Source organism: Tilletiaria anomala (assembly GCF_000711695.1).
Source record: "Tilletiaria anomala UBC 951 chromosome Unknown K437scaffold_137, whole genome shotgun sequence".
NCBI lineage: Eukaryota > Fungi > Basidiomycota > Exobasidiomycetes > Georgefischeriales > Tilletiariaceae > Tilletiaria > Tilletiaria anomala.
Window position 1 is genome coordinate 14,103 of NW_013546885.1, and position 22,925 is coordinate 37,027.

At 57.2% G+C, this 22,925-nt stretch overlaps 9 protein-coding genes across 9 annotated transcripts; 4 read left to right on the top strand and 5 right to left on the bottom strand.

Moving 5' to 3' along the window:
- Positions 1 to 210: 210 nt before the first annotated feature.
- On the top strand, positions 211 to 1,062 carry K437DRAFT_229151 (uncharacterized protein; the record flags this gene model as incomplete). The annotated part of the gene is made up of 3 exons (XM_013384945.1): positions 211 to 507; positions 566 to 958; positions 1,024 to 1,062. The coding sequence occupies 3 exons, from the start codon at positions 211 to 213 to the stop codon at positions 1,060 to 1,062; spliced, it is 729 nt and encodes a 242-aa protein (XP_013240399.1).
- A 618-nt stretch (positions 1,063 to 1,680) lies between these two features.
- Positions 1,681 to 4,393, bottom strand: K437DRAFT_259769 (uncharacterized protein). Its single transcript, XM_013384946.1, has 3 exons — positions 4,076 to 4,393; positions 1,945 to 3,985; positions 1,681 to 1,861 (listed from the first exon to the last, which is right to left on the bottom strand). The coding sequence occupies exons 1-3, from the start codon at positions 4,285 to 4,287 to the stop codon at positions 1,799 to 1,801; spliced, it is 2,316 nt and encodes a 771-aa protein (XP_013240400.1). The 5' UTR covers positions 4,288 to 4,393; the 3' UTR covers positions 1,681 to 1,798.
- A 285-nt stretch (positions 4,394 to 4,678) lies between these two features.
- K437DRAFT_259770 (uncharacterized protein) lies at positions 4,679 to 6,337 on the top strand. The gene is made up of 3 exons (XM_013384947.1): positions 4,679 to 4,918; positions 4,994 to 5,962; positions 6,035 to 6,337. The coding sequence occupies exons 1-3, from the start codon at positions 4,798 to 4,800 to the stop codon at positions 6,292 to 6,294; spliced, it is 1,350 nt and encodes a 449-aa protein (XP_013240401.1). The 5' UTR covers positions 4,679 to 4,797; the 3' UTR covers positions 6,295 to 6,337.
- A 421-nt stretch (positions 6,338 to 6,758) lies between these two features.
- K437DRAFT_259771 (uncharacterized protein) lies at positions 6,759 to 13,447 on the top strand. The gene is made up of 8 exons (XM_013384948.1): positions 6,759 to 7,701; positions 7,785 to 10,706; positions 10,783 to 10,950; positions 11,119 to 12,056; positions 12,121 to 12,311; positions 12,382 to 12,533; positions 12,608 to 12,807; positions 12,880 to 13,447. Exons 1-8 carry the CDS (start codon positions 6,837 to 6,839, stop codon positions 13,318 to 13,320), a joined length of 5,877 nt encoding a protein of 1,958 aa, XP_013240402.1. The 5' UTR covers positions 6,759 to 6,836; the 3' UTR covers positions 13,321 to 13,447.
- Positions 13,418 to 14,437, bottom strand: K437DRAFT_259772 (putative PUP3-20S proteasome subunit beta3). Its single transcript, XM_013384949.1, has 3 exons — positions 13,882 to 14,437; positions 13,632 to 13,772; positions 13,418 to 13,540 (listed from the first exon to the last, which is right to left on the bottom strand). The coding sequence occupies exons 1-3, from the start codon at positions 14,307 to 14,309 to the stop codon at positions 13,492 to 13,494; spliced, it is 618 nt and encodes a 205-aa protein (XP_013240403.1). The 5' UTR covers positions 14,310 to 14,437; the 3' UTR covers positions 13,418 to 13,491.
- Positions 14,438 to 14,670: 233 nt separating this feature from the next.
- Positions 14,671 to 16,321, top strand: K437DRAFT_251846 (putative MSP1-intra-mitochondrial sorting protein). The gene is made up of 2 exons (XM_013384950.1): positions 14,671 to 14,905; positions 15,008 to 16,321. The coding sequence occupies exons 1-2, from the start codon at positions 14,872 to 14,874 to the stop codon at positions 16,174 to 16,176; spliced, it is 1,203 nt and encodes a 400-aa protein (XP_013240404.1). The 5' UTR covers positions 14,671 to 14,871; the 3' UTR covers positions 16,177 to 16,321.
- Positions 16,293 to 17,745, bottom strand: K437DRAFT_276545 (putative ATP phosphoribosyltransferase). Its single transcript, XM_013384951.1, has 3 exons — positions 17,533 to 17,745; positions 16,873 to 17,433; positions 16,293 to 16,789 (listed from the first exon to the last, which is right to left on the bottom strand). The coding sequence occupies exons 1-3, from the start codon at positions 17,594 to 17,596 to the stop codon at positions 16,407 to 16,409; spliced, it is 1,008 nt and encodes a 335-aa protein (XP_013240405.1). The 5' UTR covers positions 17,597 to 17,745; the 3' UTR covers positions 16,293 to 16,406.
- A 339-nt stretch (positions 17,746 to 18,084) lies between these two features.
- K437DRAFT_259776 (uncharacterized protein) lies at positions 18,085 to 21,160 on the bottom strand (the record flags this gene model as incomplete). Its single annotated transcript, XM_013384952.1, has 2 exons — positions 19,878 to 21,160; positions 18,085 to 19,810 (listed from the first exon to the last, which is right to left on the bottom strand). Coding segments are annotated over exons 1-2 (2,701 nt in total), but the record flags the coding sequence as incomplete, so codon positions are not given.
- A 437-nt stretch (positions 21,161 to 21,597) lies between these two features.
- Positions 21,598 to 22,623, bottom strand: K437DRAFT_211707 (synaptobrevin; the record flags this gene model as incomplete). Its single annotated transcript, XM_013384953.1, has 4 exons — positions 21,598 to 21,664; positions 21,758 to 21,762; positions 22,220 to 22,293; positions 22,455 to 22,623. Coding segments are annotated over 4 exons (315 nt in total), but the record flags the coding sequence as incomplete, so codon positions are not given.
- Positions 22,624 to 22,925: the final 302 nt, after the last annotated feature.

The following is a 22,925-nucleotide window of genomic DNA, read 5'->3' on the forward strand; positions in this document are numbered from 1 at the left end:
TGCCCCGAAGAAGTCGCCGATGGATACGAAAAGATGCCGACAAACAAAACGACCTCAGCATCATGCCCCCGTATTCATCGGGTGTGCATAGATGAGAGTGAGGTTTAGCTTGCATACGCAACTCGTACTCCTTGGGCCTGCTGCTACTGTCGCTGCACTGCCAGGTTGCATGTAACAATATCGCACACGTCTGGAACCCCATATCCAAAAATGTCGCATGATCCATACCACGAGTTTGCCCGAGATCTGCGCACCGACCTCGAGTCGGCCAAGGATCTCGCTCGATCCTACCAGTCCCTCCGCCAGAATCGATCACATTACACCGAGGCTGAGATCACTTCGTCTTGTGACAAGCTACAAGATGCGCTAGAAGGCCTGAAGTCGGACCTCGAGGACATTAAGCAAAGCGTCGACGTTGTCAGCCGTGTGCCGAAACGATTTGGCCTCGATGAGGCCGAAATCGATCAGCGGCGACGGTTTGTGCAAGACTGCGAGCGACAGATCGATGTGCGTCGACAATCATTAGGAAAAAGCTAAGCCTGTGCTGATATCCTCTCTGTCGCAGGATCTGTCTCGGTCAATGTCGCAATCAGCGCAGGCGCCGTCCTTCGGTGGCAAAGCAGGGCGGACCTACTCGGCTTCAAGAGAAGACGAAATGGACGGGCACGCGGATGACGAAGAGGATCCAAACGAAGCGTTCGAGCGCGAACATCAAGAGCAACTAATGCTAAAACAAGACTCAACCCTCGATCGGATAGGTTCGACGTTGACCAACCTTCGATCACAAGCCTCGGCCATGGGCCAGGAGGTCGGCGAGCAACTCGAGCTTGTGGGCGCGCTGGACACAGAAGTGGATTCGACGCAGAATCGGCTGCAGAGAGCAATGGACAGGATGGACGACTTGTTACAACGAAGTGACGAGCGACTAGGAGGGTGGTGTGTGTGGATTCTAATTGTGGTGAGACCGCATACGTTGGCACTCCGGCGCCAAGGTACTCGCTGACGCTCTTTGCGTGTTATCAGGTCCTCTTTCTATTACTGCTCATTGTGATGCTCATATGATATGGGCGGCTGATTGAGATTGTGGTGGCCTCCCACGACCACGCCATAAGCTTCCTCAGGGCATTCCAGGCCAGGATTATGCTGATCTGCGAACTGCTGGTTCCTTTCCAGCCGAAAGGACTCGCCTGACTATAGCAAAGCTATATCAAGTTGAAAGACCCGGTCAGAGCTTTTTTCCACGTGGCATGTCATACGCATCGACAGGTTGCCTTTGCGTACTTATGTGTCAGCGGTTTTACCTAATTCGACCGACTATCATCCATCGACAGCCTTCGCAAGACCATACGCGCACTGATCCACGCCAAGTACTAGCCCTATATGGCAATGACAAGAGAGCGCAGCGAAGGACGAAAGAGCATGTAGAATGCTGGAAAGAAGGAGTGGCATGGTAAGAAGACGGCAGGAGGAATGGAGAGCTTGATCGTCTTGGACCTATGAGCCAATGCTTCGGCGTTGGCTAGCGAGTCCATGGCAGTGCCCAACGTAACCGAAAACACGAAGGCCTCTTGAAAACCAACCGACCAGGCATGACTTCACTGTCCTCCAAGATCTCAACGCCCCATATCAAAGCGTACGGATCCCAAGTGGCAAAAGCATACAAGAAAACATGCATGCACAGTAAACGAATGAACGGAGAGTGTGTACTCGTAGATTACTGGGAAGGAGTGTAGTGAGACATAGTGCGCAGAATCGGTGTCCAGGGACAATAGGGAGAAGCAAAGAATCGGAAGTGAGCTCAAAACTCTCCAAAATATGAGCTCTTCTTGAGACGGCTCTGTTTTTGACCGATGGGAGGGTACTGGGAGCGCAACCAGTCGGATCAATGTTCGCACGCGCAGGGGAAGACTCTCGAAAGGACGGTCGGTACATCCGCTTACTCACCTTGTACGGTGCACCCTTCTTCATGGCCGGATCCTTTGGCATGGCCTTCTTGGTTGCACCCTGCTGCTTTTCCGCAGCCCACTTGGCCTTATTGAGCCTGCTCCGGTACGCCTCGTCCGACTCGCCGGGTAGCTTCTGCACCTTGACTGTGCCGCTCGCAGCGCCAATACCTGCACCGCCTTTGCCATTCTTGTTTTGGTCTTCCTGCAGCTTTTCAAAGTACGCGGCTGCGTTCTTGCGCTGCTCCCAGAGCAGCCTGCGCTGCGAGTAGCCCTCGCTGGTCTCGCCGGGGAGGCGATGCTCTTCCTGGTCGTGCATGCCGTCGGTGGCGGCGTGGCTCTTGACGAGGTGTGCGCCGCTGGGCCCGCGGAAGATGTGCTGGTCGCCCTGCGCCTCTTCCTGGGCATAGCCGCCGTAGTACTCGCCTCTCTGCGCCCCGTAGAACACACCATCGTGTACACCAGCCGCGTGCTGCTGCGCCTCGTACGGCGACCTGTACGTCTGTCCCTTGGCCTCGGCCTCCTTGCGCATCCGCTCATCTTCTTCGATGGACAGCATGCCCTCGGCGTGCCGCTCGCGCTGCTCCTCCTCGCGCTCGATGGCCTCATGGTGCGCAAAGTGTTCCACATCCGCCTTGTGGTTGTACGACTCGTCCTTCTGCGACTCTGGCGTGTTGTGGTAGATCTCCTCATGGTGGACAAAGTACTCGGACTCCTCATCGTAGTGGTGGCCCAGGACACCCTTACCGTACTGCTCGAAAGCAGGAAGGCCATTCGGCCCGCCGTTGATGAACTCACGTTTTGTCACCATGCCGTCGTTGTTGGAGTCGAGGCGGCGCAGCACCTCGGCGACGACCTTCTCAGCCTTCTCGTCATGCACCTCTGGGGAAGGAGAGTGCTTGACAGATGTCGAGTGGTGGACGCCATAAATAGCCTCAATCTCTGCGCGATCAAGCACGCCGTCACGGTTGAGGTCGTGTAGGCTAAAGAAGCTGCCGAGGTCGAACGCGCCAATGTGGTGCTCGGATGCCATGTGCTTCTGCACGTAGCTCTCCTCGCCCGGCTTGTTTGGTTTGACGCCGGCAATATCTGCCGGGTGCATCTCTTCACCTATCCCTCCATGTGCAAGAGTACCCTGGATGCTGATCGAGCTAAAAAGCAAGAGAGCGACGAGAAGCCAGGATGAGGAAGATTTGCTTATGAAGGATGGCGCCGGCACGCCGGCTGGCAAAGACGCCACGTTGCTCCCTGTAGCACCGGTGGGGTCCCCTGCAGCTTTTTGCTCCTTGATCCGCTTGGCCTCCTCGTGAACGTCAGCGACAGTCTTGCTGGCCTTTTCGTAAAAGCCCTTGATGGAAGGGTGATTCGCCGCCTTGTTATAGTACTCGCCAAACTTGCTCCAGACGAAATCGGTGCGCGACTTGACATCGGGGCGGTTAAGGATCTCGTTGGCGCGCGATTGGGCTTGTCCGACGATGCTGTTTGGATCATTGAGCACCTTATGTGCCTGCGACTGAACCTGTGCAACAAACGAGGTGGACTGGCCTTGCGAGCCCGTGGCGGCAGCACCTGCAGAAAGCACCTCTGTCGTGGTGGTAAGCCCTTCGGAGGTTGCAATGGCGCCCGGAGCCGGCAACTTGCTCGCATCTTCCTCAGCGACAGCCTGCTGGACCTCCTCGTCCTTGGCCTTCTCCTGGGTTTGCGTGGTGGAAGCGTCAGCGTTCTTGACCTGCGCCTGCGCGTAGCGCTGGCCGAGCTGGCGATCGATATGCTCAAGGTAGGAGCGGAACTGCGTGCTGAGGCCATGCTTGTTGTCGAGCTCGATGGCACGCTTGGTGATGTCGTCGCTCAGCTTATAGCCATGCGCGAGGACTTCGGCAACAATGGCGCTGTGCGGCTTGTCCTCTTGCGCGAGTTTGTAGCCGGCGGCGAAAGAGGTATTGACGATAGGGACAGTGTGTACGCCTTTTGTTGCAACGGATGCCTCTGCGCAAGGGATGGCCACGTGGACCGTGGTTCCATCGAGCTGACCGCCATTTAGCCTGCTCAGAGACATTCACACGTGTTATCAGCAGCGAGCCACCTGCAGCGTTTGTCGTCGGTCGACTTGGTAGACTTCTGACGCCACTCACATCGCAGCATTGCTGGCGGCACTGCTCTTGAGAAAAGTGACAGTTGCTTTCTGCTTGTCAGCAACATCAGCATCTATTTCGATTGACGAGGAGGCGATGGAGCCGCAAAAGGAGAAGTATTCTTCGAGTGATTGTTTGGTGGTGGTGGCAGAGAGGCCAGTGACTTGCACAGTCGCTGCACCAGCAGCAGTGGCGACGGTCGTCTGCGCCATGATGAATGAAGCTGATTTCTTTCGAGTCAGCGAGCCTTTGAGAGGTCGGTGAGCAGCAGCAGCGTCCTTAAGCGTTATTCATCTGCGCAAGGATGCAAAAGAGGAGCTGGCGGTGGTAATCCATTCCAAAAGAGGGATGGATGTTACAGAGAGGGTGAAGAAAGTGGTGCAGTGCCTGCACGGTGAGACTAGAGTGGTGAGTGGCGCTCCAGCGAGATGTTTGTGTTGCGTGTAATGTGTGGAGCAAGATATCACAACCCTACTTGATTGCGCAGCTCGTTCCCTTTGGAGTGTCTTCTTGGCCGGGTCTTCCGACGCAGATGAAGAGAACCTTGTACGAAATTTTGTGCGATCAACGTATATTTCTATCGATCAATAAACTGCCTCGAATGGATCTCGAAGCACGAGCCGTTTGCCATCTGCAGCACGCTTGCGCCATTCATCGGCCGCGGAGAGCTGCGGTGGATGTACCAGATCGAAGATTCAAGGGCCGTACCGCTGCACAACATCATGGCGGACAGTGCCCCGTCATGGTCGCCTTCCTCGGCGCTTCGAGCACTGGAAGCCCGCTATCCGGGTAAGGTTCCGGTCCACCTTGTCGATGGCCATGCTTATGTCTGGAGGGTGCAAGGTGAGCACATGATGCTGGGGCTTAGAATAATAAGCCAAACCACTGAACTTTCTGCACGTGATACCGTCACCTCAGATGCCTCGCGACTGCGGTCCGAGCACCACATCTGTGGTCTACTCTCCGGCACGCTCCCGCTGATCCCGCAACAGAATGTCTTTCTGGGCCTGCCACTCCAGCTATTCCCGGAAGAAGTGGTCTATCTCATACGGAAGCGCGCAATCATCCTTATCGCCGATGAGCGAGCGTTTGACGTGCCTACTGCAGAAGAGATGGAGCGATATTATACGGCGGCCAAGGAGGATCAAAGGCAGCAAGCGACGCAGAGTTCTCAAAATCTTGCAAATACCAAAGGCGCTCAGATCGAGCGGCTGCTACAAAAAGCAGCCATGAGCCGGGAAAACAGCGAGGCAGGCAGCATGGTCGGTGATGCGGAGGATGTGCAGAGTGGCGCCGCTGGTGGTGTTGCCTCCGAATCGGAGTCTGATTCTCCAGTGGGAAAGGGAGGGAAAGCAAAGCAGGAGGACCTGCTGCAAAAGGCTCTAGAGAAACGGCTACAGAGAGAGGACAAGCGCAAGCGTGCGGCGATAGCAGCATTGCAAGAGCACCAGCAAGGAAACGAGCCTCTTACTACCGGCGCTTCGGGGGGAGGAGCAGTCGCAGACAACAGCCTGGAGGTCTTCGCGCCGGATCTCAGCGCGTCCTCCTCACCTTCTACCTCTGCATCAGAGCAGCACGATGTGTCTCGAGCAGGCCAAGAAAGAGCCTCATTGACGGCCAGGCCCAATCACCCGCACGTAACATCCGGCTCTGCATTGGAGCCGCATCTTCCTATGGACTGGTACCACCCACATGCCCAAGCCTCCGCTTCCTGTTCACGGCCACGGATACACACCACGCTCTCATCGGCCAAGGGAGCAAAGGACTTTTTCTACCCACGCAACCAGATGGAGCGCGCGAAATGCGCCGCTTTCGAGGATTTGCAGGCGCGAGGGTACTACATGGGCATTGGCCTGCGATTCGGTGGCGACTTTGTCGTGTATCCTGGTGAGTTTGTATTTGGTTCTGACTTGCAGATGACGATCCGTCTGAACATGTACCCACCGGGATGGTGCACAGGTGACCCACTGCGCTACCACTCGCACTTTACATGCACGGTCCGCGCATCGCCAACAGCACCGCTGCCATGCATGGAGCTAATCGCCAACGGCCGCCTCGGTACAGCTGTGAAGAAGGCGCACCTGATCAGCGGCGTTAGCGGCGCGCGTGCCGATGTCGGTGAGGAGAGGGGGGATGTTCTGCGCAGGGAGGATGAGTACACACACAAGTGGGGACAAGTCGTGCACTTCAGCTTGACGTGGAGCGGGTTTGGGACGTGAGAGCGGTGAATGGTGAAGGAGGCGGGTGCGTTTGTTTGCAAACGTGTACAATCCATCATTGCAAATAATGAAAGACTGACGGACAGAGAGGGATGAAAGCAGCTTCCTCCCAATTCAGGGGCATCCATCGCACGCATCAGCAGACATTGCGGCACCCTCCTGCAACGACGCAAGCAGGCTTATTCGAGGTATATATATCCGCGAGGCAGCAAGGCGGCGACAAGGGCTTGACCATCGAGCATCCAGCCCTTTTTTGCTTGAGGGGTTTCTAACGGAGTGGGCCGCTAGAGTAGGGTTGGAATGGAGGCTGGGTGGCCCCGGCGTCGAGTCGAGTATGCCGTAGTGCCCGAAGGGGGCACCAGCGCGCAGTGTCTGAGTTAACGGAGGACACCAGATCCTATCGTATGTAACCCCCTTCATCTACTATAGATGCATCTTCCCTCCTTCCGATGTACCATCCTACCCTTACACCACGCACAGCTCGGCTTGGCAACAGCATACATACACCCTTGTCTGGCCACCCCACCCCCGCCATCGGCGAAATGTATGGCGGAGCAGGCGGCGTCAGCGGCGCTCCCTATGGGGGCCACGCCGGCCCCGGCGGCGGGTTCCAGCAGCAGCAGCAGCAGGTGCAGCAGATGCAGCAGATGCAGCAACCCGTGCAGACGGGCATGCTGTCGCAGATGACTGGCATGATCCCCCAGATGACTGGCATGATCCCCCAGATGACTGGCATACCGATGGGAATTGGAATGGGCATGCGTGGCGGTATTGGGGGCTTTGGAAGCGCTGGAGGACTTGCACCGCAACAGACCGGCTACATGAGCGGCCCAGCTCAGCAGAGGCTTGGCGTACCACCCATGGGCATGGGTGGCGGTCTTTCCTCTCGCATTGGTTCCGCCGGAGGACAAGGCGGCATGCTTCAACCGCAGGTTACCAGCTTCTACGGTGGCGGCGGCGGAGGAGGCGGCGTTATGCCGCAGATGACCGGCATGCCCATCTCTGACCCACGCCTGCAGCTCATGTCGGCCCAGTTTGCACCAGCGCTCCAGCCCTACTCTGGCGGGTACGCCTCACCGTCCAACATGAACTTCTCACAGCAGTCTATGCAGCCCGCCACGTTTCAGTCCACCATACAGAACCTCTCGCGGCAGCAGCAGGGCACAAATGAGCCCAAGATTCCCTGGGCGCTCAGCAAGGATGAGAAGCGCAGCTACGACAAGGTCTTCCGTGCCTGGGACCAAAAGGGTACTGGCTTCCTCGACGGAGACGTCGCTCGAGAGGTCTTTGGGCAGAGTGGTCTCGACACCGACCGCCTCATGCAGATCTGGCACCTGTCCGACACCAACAACCGCGGCAAGCTCAATCTGGCCGAGTTCCACGTCGCTATGGGTCTCATCTACAGAGGTGCGTGTTGGATGAAATCTCATCTGCAGCTATCCGTCTAATGTATCTATTTCTCCTCCCTTTGCTTTTGGTGCTGCATGCAGCACTCAACGGCAACGACATTCCGCAAGAACTTCCCCCAGAGATGTTGCCAGCGTCCGCCAAGGACCTGAACGACTCCGTCGACTTTCTCAAAGACCTACTCAAGAAAGACTCGTCCGTTCGCAACGCAACTGCGCTCAACCTCCCCGAATCTGGCACCAACGCCAACGCCGCCTACGTCAAAGTCCGCTCCTTCCACCAGAACCCCATCGACAGGCAGGGTAACAATTATACCGGCAGTAGCAGCGGAAGCGGCCCGCGCGGTGTAGGTGACGCGGCAGCCTTCAAAAACGATGACACGGACGTCGGCTTGACGTACAGATCCAGCTCGCGGCACATTGACCGCAAGGCGGTCCGCTACGAGGGCCAGAGCGCTGCGGACGACCTAAGCGAGATGAAGCGGCAGCTTGCCAACACGCAAAAGATGCTTGACAGCCAAGCCGGCGACGACGAGGAGGAGCTGGACCAGCGCGAGCTGCAGCGCGAGATGGACGACCTCCGCTACCAGATCCGACGCGTGCAGGACGACATTGAGTACTACAACCGCCGCCCTGGTCCGCAAAGCTCGGACAACCGCCGCAAGGCGGAGCGCGAGCTGATGCACCTTCAGCACGAGCGCCTCCCCCAGCTCGAGAAGCGCATCGAGGAGACCGAGCAGCGCAAACGCGCGCGCGAGAGGGAGCAGAGCGACGCGCGCAACCGCAGGAACGAGTTCTCGTCCGCTGCTGCTGCTACCAACAGTAGCAGCAGCAAGTACGGAAGTGAATTCGAGGCTTTTTCACTTTCTGCCAGCTCTGCGCGTGTCGCGGAGGATCACGAGATCAAAAGAACGTATGAGCGCAAAAGCTACAGGGATACCGCTCCGCCGCCTCCGCAGCCACCACCTACGGAGTCAACAGCAGGCGCAGCTACGTCTGCTTCGGCGCCTCCGCCGCCTCCACTGCCGGCAGCAGCAGCAGCGCCAGCAACGAGCATCAGCACCCCCCCGCCAAACCTGTCGGGCCCGGAGCGCGCCGCATGGTTGCGCGAGCAGGCGCAGAAAAAGGTACAGGAGCGCATGCGTGCGCTCGGCCTAGGCGCACCGTTGCCCGTGCCCGCTGCCGCCGCCGGTGTCGATACGACGGTCGAGGAGCGCCTCAAGATGGAGCGCGCCGAGGCTGAGGCGCGCAGCGCGCAGGCGGACCGCGAGGCGGCTGCGCGCGACGAGGCGCGACGCGTGCGCCTCGAGGAGCAGAAGCTTGAGCGCGAGAAGCATGCAGTCGCGGTCGTCAAGCAGGAGATCGCCAGCTCTGAGCGCAGCACGCACCAGCCGCCACTGGCCTCCAACACCACGCAACACGAGCAGGTTGATGAGGATGAGGAGATGTTGCGCAACCGCGAGGAGGCTATCGCCAAGCAGAAGGCAGAGCGGCTCGCGCGTATCAAGCGGCTCGAGGAAGAGGAGGAGGAGATCAAGCGGCAGGAAGAGTCGTTCAAGAAGAAACAGGAACTGTTCAAGCAACAGCAGCAGCCTTCTTCGACTTTCTCTGCGCTGCCCCCGCCCGCTCGCAAGCTGGTCAAGAGTGCTGCACCGCCTGCGCCACCGACAAGGTCCAGGGCCCCACCCACGCTTGCTGCGCCTGCCGCCCCTGCACCCAGCCTTCCTGCTGGCTCGGCGCCGCCGCCTGGTGCTGGTGGTGGTACCAATCCATTCCATCGCATGCAGGCTGCCGGCAGCAGCCCCGCAAGTTCTAACGCTGCTTTGCCGACGCTGACTCCAACCGGCGGTGCCGGCAACACTGGCAACAGTACTAACCCTTTCTTGCGCAGTCAGCAGGCTGGCTCTACTGCTGCCGCCGACACGCCGCACTTCCTGAGCAATGACTTACCTGCCGCTCAGCGCTCCCTCCCGCCCACTGTGGCGTCCTTGCCTGCAAGCAGCAGTGCCGGAGTCAATGTCGCCGTTGCCAAGAGTGCCACCGCCCCTGATGACGACTGGGGTGATTCGGACAAGGATGACGACGATGACGACGACGATAATGGCCCAGGAAGTAGCACGCGTGCCAAACGCTCGGCACTCGCGCAGCAACTCTTCAGCGGCCTTACACCTACCACAACGGGCAAGTCGACACCGCCTGCTTCTGCCACCCCCACCCGCAGCGAGACGCCCACTGCGGCTCCGGCTCCGCCAGCTGCGCCAGCGCCACCTGCTGCGCCCGCGGCTCCCGCTGCCCCGCCTGCAATGGCTGCAGCCCCGGTAGGGACGTCTGCAGATCGCGGGGCGCTCCTTTCGCAGATTCAAGGTGGTCTCAAGCTGAAAAAGACACAGACCGTTGACAAGAGCAAAGTTCTCGCTACTGGTAAAGTCCTCAGCGATCTGAGTTCACCTGGGCAGACATTCGTCCCTCCGCCTTCCCCGCCGCCTTCTGCCATGTCTGTACCTGTGACGCTACCGGCGGAAAGCCCGTCGTCCGATGAGCTTGCTTTCAACCCCAACAGGCAGAGCGTCGACTGGGCGGGTCAGATGGCGCATGACCAGATCAACGGCAACAAGGCGAGCCAGGCACCTGTCCAGCCGTCTGTCATCGAGGAGGCGGAGGACAGTGGCGAGGAGGGGGGCCCCGAGGATGTGGATGGTGGCTACAAGTCCTTCAACGGCAATGACCACGGCAATGGAAATGGAAATGCCACGGCTGAGTATGCAGCAGAAGCAGCAGCGCGCGGGGATGAGCTTGAAGACTATGATCTCACCACATCCTTGCGTGTGCGCGCGCTGTACACCTACGAGGGCCAAAGGGCAGAAGATCTCTCGCTCCAAGAGAACGATGTAATCAATGCACACCCGGCCAAAGCGGACGACAGCGATTGGTGGTACGGATCTCTGGCGTCCAACCCTGCCAGCAAGGGTCTATTCCCCAAGACATATATCCAAGTGTTGTCAAATCGTGAGTGCGATAGTCGATTTATCCCTGCACGTTGCACAGACAGACTAATGACCACTTCGTACCGCGTGATCTGCAGTACAACGCGCAAAGGCTCTGTACGACTATGAGGCAGCCTCACCCGCCGAGACGACGCTCGCGGCGGAGGAGGAAGTGCTGATCGTCGCGCAGGAGGACGAAAACTGGTGGCATGTAGACCGAGGGAGCAGCGTCCTTCTCGCGCCGGCCACATACCTGGAACTCTTGAGTCAGTGATCGCTGAATGGAGCTCCACAGTGAATATTTTTGGTCAGGGCCGGCGCTGAGTATAAATTGCTTTCCTCACATGTGTCTCGAAACAAACAAAACATTATTTTCCGAAATCAATGAAATGGACGAACACCATTCTTCTCTTCTGCGTTAATTGGCCACTCAGCCTCTACGCAAACAGTCCCGCCTTCCCTTGATTCGAAGCTCGCTGCGGCCCGTGGGACGCCCACGCTCGAATCTTCTACGGTAGACGACGATGAGAATGACTCGGAGTATTCGGAGACTGGCTGGACATCGAGCGAGGCCGAGAATGACGAGGATGGCGAGGAAGAGTCAGATGAAGCGCGGCAACAGAGGACGCTAGAGCAAATCCAGGTGCTGCATGCCGCGGGCTTGCTGGTATCTGCTGAAGATTCCAGGCCTGATCCAGACGGTACGGCTGCCAAGTCAAAGCCAGACGTTCCTGATCGTCTGCTCAAGCGTCGTAAGACGAAGAAAGCAAGACCTGAGCGGCCTCACCGCGGTTCATCCACACGTAGACTCAAAGCTGCTCCTGAACGGCCTCTACCTCCACCCCCAGCTCCAGCGGAAACATTGGAGGATGCATACGATCGGTACGTGCGGATGTCGCAGGAAGCGGCAAATCGACATCCCCAAGCCTATGTAGCGATGCCATCGACCCCGTCGCTCAGCTCCCCATCAATCTCGAGTCCGGCTCGTGTCGAGACACCCGACTCACCTGGAGAGACGCGCAGCCCAGGTCTGCTGCATGCAATCAAGAGCATGTCGCGGCCGCGCTATAGCGCGCCTCCGTCAGAGCGGCGTACGACGCCGACCATCTCTAGCCCGATCTCTAGCCCGCAGGCGATGAATAGCACGGCGCCAAGTCAAGCTTCAGGCATGATGGGCGAAGAGGCGACCTCGCTGAGTCCGTCGCTGAGTCCATCTTTAGGAACAGCAAACGGCGGTGCATCATGGTCGGATCTCGTGGGGGCACCGGCCCTGGATATGATACCTGAGCGCGAGCGCAAGCGCCAAGAAGCGATCTTTGAATTCATTCTAACGGAGAACTCGCATGTCCGCGACATGCAGATTATCGTAGAGGTGAGCGTATTCTGTCAAAAGGTCGACATGACAGTGTGAGTACCTCCTGACACGCGCGCTTCAGGTCTTCTTCAATTCCATGCAGTCGCTCCTGAGCACGAAAGCGAGCACGGTCATCTTTGCGAATATTGAAGACGTGCTGCTGGCCGCTGCGTCTTTACTGTCAGATCTTGAAGACCGTCAGCGCGAGAGCAGGCTGTACATCGATCAAATCGGGGATGTCCTCGAAAATCACATGCCGAATATGCAAGCCTAGTAAGTCATCTGATTCCGAACTTTGCTTCTGCCGTATCCTGGATCGTCTCACCTTATGCTATTAAAACAGTCTACCGTACTGCGTCAACCAATCGTCAGCAGCCGAAATCCTTGCATCAGAGCGTCGACGCGATCCGACTATTGAGCAGCGCCTGCAAAGTTTGCGTGAAATGCACCCGTCGGCGCGCAAAATGGACCTTTCCAGTTTCCTTTTAATACCCAGTGAGTACCCGCCTACAGTGTGTTCATGGGGAAATTGCAATGGTCTCTTTGACTGACGATTGGCCCGTCAATAGTGCAAAGAATCACGCGCTACCCGCTACTGCTAGAACACATTTTACGCTACACCGACGCGGATCATGCAGACCACGCAGCCGTTCGAACTGCTCTGGGCTCTGCGCATGCCATTCTGAATGAAACGAATGAGGCGATCCGAGAACAAGAGACCACGGAAGAATTGAAGCGATTGAGCGAGTGCTTGTTCATCGGCCAAGCGGTGAGTACTTGTGCCAGCAACTGGATTGATTCAAGGAAAGGTACTGACGACCCTGGCAATCTGTGATGGCAGCGCCTCGATCTGACCAAACCGACGCGCTTCATGGGGCCTCGCCGCATCCTCAAATCCGAGTACCTCTCCAAGGCGAAATCGGGGCGCAAGCTGCGGGTCCTCCTGTGCAACGACATGGTCCTGCTCCTGCTGGCAGGAGCGAGCAGCCACACTCAGACTCTGAGCAACGGCACAGAAAGTGGCAATGCGCAGCTATACCACATGCCATTTTCATTGGAGGAGATCAGCGTGCGCGAGCTGGTAGGAAAGCTGAGTGGACGGGACGAGAGTGGGTTCACCATCGTGCACCATGCGCGCAGTAGCAGCAGCAGTGCAGCTGGCGGCAAGTACGAAAAGGTCAGCTTACGCGCCAGCTCTCCGCGTGCTGCAGCTGCTTGGGTCAAGGCACTCGAAGCAGCGCGTGCAGAGGCAATTTCTGCTACGCAGGTGTTCTTGCAGTGAGGCCTGCAAGCATCGATAGGTGTGGTTGCACCAGTGCGGATCAGTAGGATGTGTAACGCGTCAGCACAGATATCTGCACCATGCAGATGGCGTATTGTAGATGCAATCGCCCAAGAATGCTATTGTCTTGTGCTAGTGATACAAAGAGTGTTCTCTGGTCGAGTCATGGCCTTAATCTTTTCGTGAACGCAATGTTCGCTCGATGACCTTATCCGGGGTGCTGTGAAAATGATCACGGGAACATCAGCGACAAAGTTCGATAGCAAGATCGGTGAGGCTACAAGCAGTCTGCGCTCGAGTTAGAGACTCACATCACTCGGACGATGGCGCCCAATCCGCTTAGCGCATCGCGCTCTAGCGCGCCGAGCAGCGTCTGCGATACAGTCTCGAAGAGATCTTCAGGCTCCAGATCGGGCTCCCATAGGCCCTCTGCCATTCCGAACAATTTGTCGCTGCAAAGAGTGAGAGAGAGAAGAATTCTTCAGTCCTCCTGCTCTCCTTGCATTACTTACTCATGCCTCCCTTCGATCTTCCTTGAATAGAAACGACACCCTGACTCACCTGGCAGTCCCGCTGACGACGAAGTCCTTTGCAAAGTTGATGCAGCCAATGAGGTCTGTTGCGGCGATGAACGGCTCGTTGGTCTCAGTGTTGATACCCGCGATGACGGGCTCAACAAAGTACGGCCCAAATCTACGCTCATACAGCGTGCTGCTGACGAGCTTGGCAAACGTCTCGGGTTGGATCGTGCGCTCCTCCTTCATCTTGTACATGTTGATCCGATGCCGGAAGGTCTGGCGGAGCGTCTCTGTGTCCGATGCGAGGCCTGGCAGGCCGACGTACGTGTGTGGAGTGATGGAAAACACTTTGTCAAAGTTGCAAGCGACCGACATGGCCTGCTGGCCCAGTCGCAGGTCGCAGGCAATGGCGACACAATTCTTGCCGACCATCGCGACGACGGAGCCGCCATTGTATTCCATGATACTCATGCTGTGCAAATTGGGTGCGGAGGAAAGACCGCAATCTAGTTGTCGCACTCTGCCGTACTGTCCTTGATCGTATGGCCGAAGGTTGCTCCCCGCAAAGGATGGTGCCGACAAAGGTCCCAGCATATAATATACACCATGCATTGACGTCGTCCATTCTGGGTTGGGCTCCCATTGAAGGGGTTACATACGTACACGCGGCGACACGCAAGCGTCGACAGTGTCGTCTGTGAGAACGCATGGGGTTGCACCGAATGTATGACAACCCTACTTTCCAATCCCTCCCAACGTTTCACACACCGCATTTCATTCGAGGAGCACACGCATCGCATCCATCCTCCCTTGCCTGCTTCCCGCACAGCTCTTCCATTATCGCCCAATCAACTCATCGCAGGGGTCCAAGGGCGGTAGCAACGGCAGCAGAAGGAGCAACAGCAGGTGGCACTGCCAAGGGTTCAAGTGGACTGTGGAGAGGGCTCGGGGGAGGTGCTGGATTTTCGCGACACACGCGTGCGTGCATTGAAGGGAGAACAGGCGAACAAGTGCTTCGCGTGTACTAGGCAAGATGAAGGAGGCATATCGAAAGATCGCCACAGATGGTGAGTTTGATCCGCTCGTCAGCCAAGCATGGGCGCTATTTTGCTTTCAGCCTTAGTGAATACTAGTTGTGACTGGCAGGCTGACTCTATTGTGTCTTTTAGTGGCACTGTTCGCCGCCTCGCAAGTGGCGTTCTACTACGCTTTCAAGTATGTCATGCACAGCTTGGACCCCAACCGGCAAAAACGCATCGACTCAAAAAAGGCGGCCGACAGCAAGCTCTCCTCGCTCGGGCTCAGTCCAGCAACCCACCCGCACCTGGCGCAGCTGAGCGAACACGAAGAGCAGATCTCCTCTGAGCTGATCCTGCCGCGCGATATCACCGAAACCTTCGACAGTATAGGCGGACTTGACGGCATCATCGGTAGCCTGCAAGAGAGCGTCATTGCGCCGCTCTGCTTTCCAGAGTTATTTTCCAGCTCCAATGGGCTGCTCGGCGCACCCAAGGGTGTCCTGCTGTACGGCCCACCGGGAACAGGCAAGACGATGCTGGCAAAAGCGCTGGCGAAAGAATCTGGCGCGACATTCATCAACATGCACGTCTCGACTTTGACGAACAAGTGGTTTGGCGAGTCGAACAAGCTCGTATCAGCGCTCTTCAGCTTGGCGCGCAAGCTACAACCGACGATCATCTTCATTGACGAAATCGATAGCTTCCTCCGCGAGCGAGGCACCGGCGATCACGAGGTGACGGGGATGATGAAGGCCGAATTCATGACTCTCTGGGACGGTCTTACGAGCGGCTCAGATCGCATCATGGTCCTCGGCGCAACGAACAGGCCGAACGACATCGATGCAGCCATCCTGCGTCGCATGCCGAAGCGGTATGCCGTCTCGTTACCCGATCCGCTGCAGCGGCACAAGATCCTCTCCATCATGCTGAAGGGTACCGATCTCGACAAGCGCTTCGACCTAGATGAAGTTGTCCGCAGGACAGAGGGCTACAGCGGCAGCGACCTCAAGGAGCTGTGCCGCGCAGCGGCCATGATCCCCGTGCGCGAGGTCCTGCGCAGCGAGAGCGGCCGCAAGATCGTCGGGCAGGCACAGGCAGCAGCTGGAGGGGGGATAGCAGGAAACGGCGGGCTAGCGTCCATATCACCCGAGAGCCAAAAGGAAATCTTCAAACGACGCCCACTGCGCAACGCAGACTTTTTCGTTAACGATTCAGCAGCGACACCCATGACGGTGCGCATGCACGTCGCGTCGCCACCGAACAAGCAGCAGGCGAATGGGAACGCGCGTAGGGCTCCGCCGCAAGATGGACTGGATTAAGGGATGAATGCCCCCCCCCTCTCCCGGCAAACCCTGTCCATCATGACTGAAGACGATTGGAAGCGATACATAGAGACTTCTTTTTCCGAAGTCCGCATCCCTTCCCCCTTTGTACTCTATGCAATGTACCTTCTATTCCCATGCCACTCTGCACGTACGCTCTTATACACATGTTGCAAAGGAGGTAGACATGGAGAAGGGACGTAGCGCAACTCCCCTTGAAAAAACTATTAAACGCGGCAGTTGTCGATGCTGGTGATAAGGATGTCGCTGGCGCCCACTTCTTCAAGCTGGTCCATGACTGTTGCGACTTCGGCACGGAGGATCATGCTGGACACTGCGCTCCACTCGCCGTCGTCGAGCGGCATGACTGTCGCCGCGCGGCGGCCAGGGGTGATCTTGAGCGCGCGTTCCAGGCCAGCGCGCTGCATGTTGTACGTGCAGAGGACGTAACGCGACGCAGCAATTACACCGCGGATGCGGGCCGTGATACGCGCGATCAGCGCCACGTTCGAGCGCGGGTGCGGCGTCGTCGGCTTGATCAACACCGCTTGTGAGGAGAGCAGCGTCGAAATGGCCGTCAGGCCACAGGCGCGCATGGTCTCGCCAGATTCTGCGTACGCAATTGATTCGCATCCCTCAGTCCAGTCAGCTCAGCTCAAGGAGAAGACACAACACTTGCGTTCTTGGACTCACCGACGAGGTCTACGATTCCATCCGCCAGACCCAGCGCGCATGCAGCCTCCACGCTCCCGCCGACGTACTCGATCGCTGTCCTCAGCGGCGCGTCGGTCGCCTTCATTTTCCTCTCCGCAAGACGCTTCTTGGTGGTCTCCTCATCGAGCTTCTTGAAGTATTCACCCGCGAGGAAGTCGAACGAGGTAGCGACTTTGCGCCCGACCAGGTCCTCTTCGTTCCTAATGCAGTTTGTGTCAGCGCTGCCTTCTGCACTGGCGGATCGCGCAGCCGGCGATTCTGGGTCAGGGATCTGCACCTGAAGCTTGCATTTGCCGAAACCGAGCTCGAGGACCTCGCTGATGAGCGAGGAGACGCTTGTCCCCGCCTCTGCTACCATGTCCTGTCCTGTGATGCCGAGGTCGACGTTGCCCTCTCCGACAAAGCGCGGAATGTCGGCTGCAGGGAGAAAGACGAGAGCTATTGGAAGGTTCTGCACGAGCGCAACATCTAACCGGTGCTGCCTCTTGAACTGGATATCTGCACCCTGCAGCAGCTCGAGGCATTTCTCGTACAGCCGGCCTACAGCGTGAGACGCAGCGCCAAGTCCCAACAATCACCGAATAAGTCAGTGCTCTGCCATCACTCCTTGGAAGCTGAGTTACGACTTCAAACGCTCACCCTTCTTTGGGATGGCAAAGAGCAGCCGACCGTTCAGGTTTTCGGCGGACAAAAGATTCGACATGATGGGCAAGCGTCAGTCGCTCGTTCTTTTCCTCCGTACTTGTCAGTCACCCGCGCACAGCCCGACACTGGGAGCGAGGTAAAGATGTTCGGTGTGCTTGGGGCCCCTCAGGCTATGAATGCTGGCGACTACGTTAGGATGGCTCCGAGTCACAGTTTTATCCATCATCCACATGTGCATCCTCAATCCATCTCGTATCGAAGCTCGGTCTCATATCTCCGCCTGGAATTTTGGGCGGAACGCTATTTCTTTCTTTCTTTTGTTCTGAAATAAGAGCTGGGGATGCCGTCAACACAAATCATAATTCACTTGTTGCGTCGCTGGTAGCGCAGTGATGCCAGCGAGCAATGGAGCGCATAGGTTACACCGTGCTTCAACATGGCTTAGGAGATTCCTCGAGTAAACACTCGTGATGAATGGGCAAGTACGGGCGACTGCATGCTGTGCCTGCACTTACTCGTTCCCGGTCCACGTATCTGCGTGCGTTCGAGAGTCAATGTTTTTTTGGATCTATGCTACATGTCGTACATTCAGCCAGTGCGACAAGCCATCTATGACGATGACAGAAAGCTCCGCGAGCAGGAAGATCTGAAGTACCCGCCGGATGCATTGGATGCGGCGCGTGTGCATCTGAGCTGAACTCGTCGAAGCAGACGGCGACACTCCACCCTCCACGTCTTCTCCTTGCCATCCATCGTCTCGTTCCCGATGTGCCGAGAAGCGGGCGCTGAATAAGAGCAGGAAGGTGGCGAACAGCTCGAGCAGCTCGTTACCGTCCAAGCCCGGGAGTGGAAGCGAATTGATCACGATCAAGCTCAGACTGACCAGGACAAAGTACTCTAGTGCAAGCTCTGCGAGTGCCAGAAAGCTGTCCGTCAGAAACGTCGGCAGCAGTGCGCGCAGCAGCGCTCGCGGTGTGTACGGCGAGACGGTCAACCGCGTCAGCAGCTCCGCTCGCGGAGCTTGAAATAGAAGCGTCGTCGATGGAAAACCTGCACCGCCGCTGGCCCTTGTCAAGGCTTCGACAGATCTGTCGAGCAGCGTCAGCCGTATCAATTGCTCCCTGGGATTTGGGCGGATGCACAGAGCGTCGCTCGAGGGGGTCACAGGGCATTCAATCGCACGTTCGCATCGCGAAGCGTTGTACCCGCCAACGCGTCCCTCGAGTAAGCTTGTGATGTCGACGCGATGCAATTCTTTGCCAGCGTTGTTTCCGCTCAGCTGGAAGCATATTCCCGACCGCGCCGCGTCGGAGTCGCCTTGTGCGATGTCGCAACCGTCCGTCGGTAGCCTCTTCCACTGTGCTTTGTCGTAGCACCATCCTTTGATCTGGCCATCGGCAGCTGGTGTAGCGATCCCCATCTCCCATTGGCGTAGACGCTGATCAGCATCAGTGCCATTAATGCCATTCCAGACAGACTCTCCCCACGTGAAATTTGACGGTGTCTTGTAAAATGCGACGTCGTCGAGAGCAAGAATGATATCGTTGATGCGAACTGCGTCACCCATCGCTGGCGCCAGCAGAGGTGATGTGCTAGCAATGTTGCTGATGCGCAGGCCCCCTTGCAGGCCCTCGGCGCTTGCAGCTGATAGAGGGTCATCGCTCCATCCTGCAGCACGTGCGATCCCCGCTAGGTTCCAGGGATACGTATTGGCTCGAAGAAATGAACGATGCGCAACGAGGCCAAGCTGCGCACCTGCATCTGGCGAAAAGCTGGAATCGGGCATCAGTCCGACAGTAAAGAAAAACGCAAGCAGCCATAGCACATTTGCACCAATGCCCGCAGCGACCGTGATGGCGTGCACGCTTTGCAGCTGCACAGCTTTCATGATGACGTCTAGCCGAGGCGCGTCCTGATCAGTCCCCGGCGGTTCACTCTGCATCTCGATATGCTCTGCGGAAGTGGTACAAGCAGCTGTGGTATTGCCGTTCGCGCTTTGTCCCCCGGACCTGCGGAGCTGGTCCACCGCACGTGCGATGTCCATCTTCTTGATCGCACGGGGAAAGACGACATAGGCGCCAGCAACGAAGCCCGGGATGGGCATCCAGATGCCGGCTCTTCTCGGCAAGTACGCTGTGGCAGCACCAAGAATGCGCTGGGATGCGACTGCCGCCGTAAGCGTATGACCTAGGATTTCATGGATGAACTGAGCGAAAATGAGCGAACCAATCAACAGGGGCAAGTGGGACACCGGGAGCGATATGCCGGGTATCTGAGAGCATCATTTTGAAGACTTAGCTGAACTCATCATCAAGGCATTACTTCAAGTGTACACTCACGAGTAAAGACAGATGAGGAGGTTCTGGTTGGAGTTCTGTCCCGTTGTATGGGGCATCCACATCGCCATCGTTACTGTTGCGACGTGCAAAGATGGAATTCGACAATATGGCATTCGTCTGTGAATTCCCATCCTGTGCACTGAGCATCACGAAGCGCCAGAACAGCGTTCCAGCCCATATGTGCAGAATGAGCAGGACCAAGAGGGAATAAACGAGTGACGCAACAATCGTTTGACCCGTGTATGCTCTCATGAGAGCAAGTCGAGATGCTCCGGTTGTGCCTGAGCGGCTTTCATTCGCGCAGTAATCGACAAAACGAGCCAAGCTGAGGTTGAAGTGCGTCGTTTCGAGCCGCAAGCTCCACCATGATAGTTGCACCGCTGTGACCGCCTCGGGGGACGAGTCGTCCTGTCCTTCGTCCTCTTCATCGTCGCTATCTGCACCACCTGCACTACTTTCCTCGTCAAATTTCGGGGGAGGAGGTGGGGTAACAGCAGGCGAATGGCCTGTCGGCGAGTCTTCACAACCGGTGGGCTGTGCAAGTTCATACGCTAAATGCGACCACCTTGACCCCACTGGGGCGCCTCCGTGCATCCACGACGGCAGCGCGCGCAATGCAGCCTTGACACCATGCAGATGATACTTGCGGACAAGTACCGAGAACGTCGACAGTGCACCACCGGCGGTACCGTAGTCGTACGCATAGCTTGCTTGGTTTCCATTGCGGTGATGCAGCCAGGTTCGCAGGACGACTTGCAGGCACAGCCATGGCAGGACCATGGGAATGAGCGTGTGGGCCACGTCCTTCTTGTCTGGAACATGCTCGGCCCAGGCACGAGCGAGGAAGATGATCTTGTCCTTGGCCGCGCTCAGCGCATGACCTTGACTTTGAGGAATGCCCATTGGTGTGACCGCCCCATCACCCTCAGGTCGGGCCCAGCTATCGTGGGCGAACGCAAGGAGAAGTAAAGAACGGACCGCTGCGGTACACCATCTCGTCATTTGCGCTCGATGCGGTCGACTAGACGGCCTTGAACACAAAGGGTGTCAGACCGAGGGATCCGCTTAGAAGGGCTGCGGGTGCAAGGACGAACATGTGTGATGCACCTGAAGCGACCAGCTCGATGACTGGCGCGACGAAGGCCGCTAAAGTCTCTCAGTCGCTCACGAACTTTCCTGGTCCGGTGCGAGTATGCTGGAATCGGGGCATCAAATGCGAAAGCTAGGATAGGAGGCTGAAGGACTACCACAATCAGCTCTATAATCTGCACGCTATAAGGCATAGTGAAACCCTTGCATATCACCTGGTTGTCAGAATTGAGTTCTGCCTTTGAACCACACTGAGGGACTCAACTGAAAGCACTACGCGTGCGCGATTACGTACATCTCTCAGGCCGGGTTCATGTACAAACAGAAGGCCTTACTGCTCATGCAAGGCTTTGCGATGACGTGGTGACATGCATCTTCGGTGAAGCGGCACAAGCATTTGTAACGAGCATCAACACATTCATTGCAAAGTTTCCTTCGCGCTGCGCTTGCCTCCTGCACAGGAAACAGAGTGGAAGCCAGCGCGAAAGTCGACATAAGCCATACACACGCGCTTCATAGACCCATCAGAGAACCGAGATGAGAGACCAGGGAAGGGGAAAACAATGTGCGGACGGAACGCCTAGGAGAGAAGGCCGCCCTGACTGTAGGGCGCTTACTTGTGCCCGAACTTAACGACGATCGGGATGACGATGATGCCGAGAAGGATGAGGATACCGACGATGAGGATGATTCTCATTCTGCAGGGAGTTTGAAGTCAATCGATGAAATGACACTTCTATTTCTCGGAGGAGACAGTGTGGCGTTGGGCCATCGCCCAGAACAATACTCACTTCATCTGTGTAAGTCACACGTGTGCGTTCAACGAGACGTAATCGGGATGTGGTGTTGCATGAGAGGAACAAAACCAAGGCAGTTAGCAATCACCACTCTGAAAGGGGGAAGGCGGTGAGTGTTTCCAAGCAGCCACACAGGCATTCTGCGGGAAGTTCCAAGCACATTTGTAATCGGAGTGCTCCGACTAAAGGCCACAACCCCCCCTGACACCACCGAGGTTACTAGCCGACCTAGCTTCTGCGGACATGCACTTGCGATTTGCACATTGTTGACCTTATAGGAAGAGCCGTTGAATGCTTGAAGCACCAGGCATGCCAGCCGAATGCAAACTGCCGGTTGCCCCAGGCCTTTCATCACAGCCGCTGGGGCTTCCCATCCTTGCCCTCCTCTACCCCTCACCTAGCCAAACATACAGCTGCCAACCGCAGCAGCCAGCCTTTATGGGAAAGGGTACTCACATCCTTCCACCACATCTGCTTCCGGACCCTGTTGGCGCCGCGTCGGAAACCTTGCGCCGAGACAGCGAGGTTGTCTGTGCGACGGGGTGGTCAAGGATTCCAGTCATTCCGGGAGGGAAAAGGGGGGAAGGACAGAGAGCAGTGCATCAGTATGCTGCGCTAATCAAGCGCTTGGAAGATCGGTAATAGGCTCCTTGCGGCGCCAGGACAGCGTAAGCGGGAGAGCTAAACGCACCCGTCTTGTCCTGCAAGCTGTTCAAGTTCTCTCCACGCTCGTTGACCTTGTTGATATTGTCCCTCATGACGCCGACCGTCTCGTCGATCTGCGCTTGGATCTGCGCAGTCTTCGTGTTGCCGGCGCCCTGGCGCTCGCCGCCTGCGGATGAGGGGATGTACGGATCATAGGCGCCGGTGGACTCGTTGTACGACATGTTGTATGAGTGAATGTGTGCGAGTGCGAATGGCTCCTGCTGTGTGGCCCTGCGATTTCTACCGCTTTGCTGCTGGTGAGAGCCGAGGCGAAGCGATGAAGAAAGGTGCAAGCAAGAGCTGACCAGGACGAGACAGAACAGCACACTGTATCTGGGATGGGGGTTGTTGCGAAGGGCTCACCTGCCGGATATGGCATTATCGGAGTGCAGGACAACGAGGAGACGAGATGCCGACGGGAGCACGCACGCACAGCCGCCCGACATCAGGCGCCTGG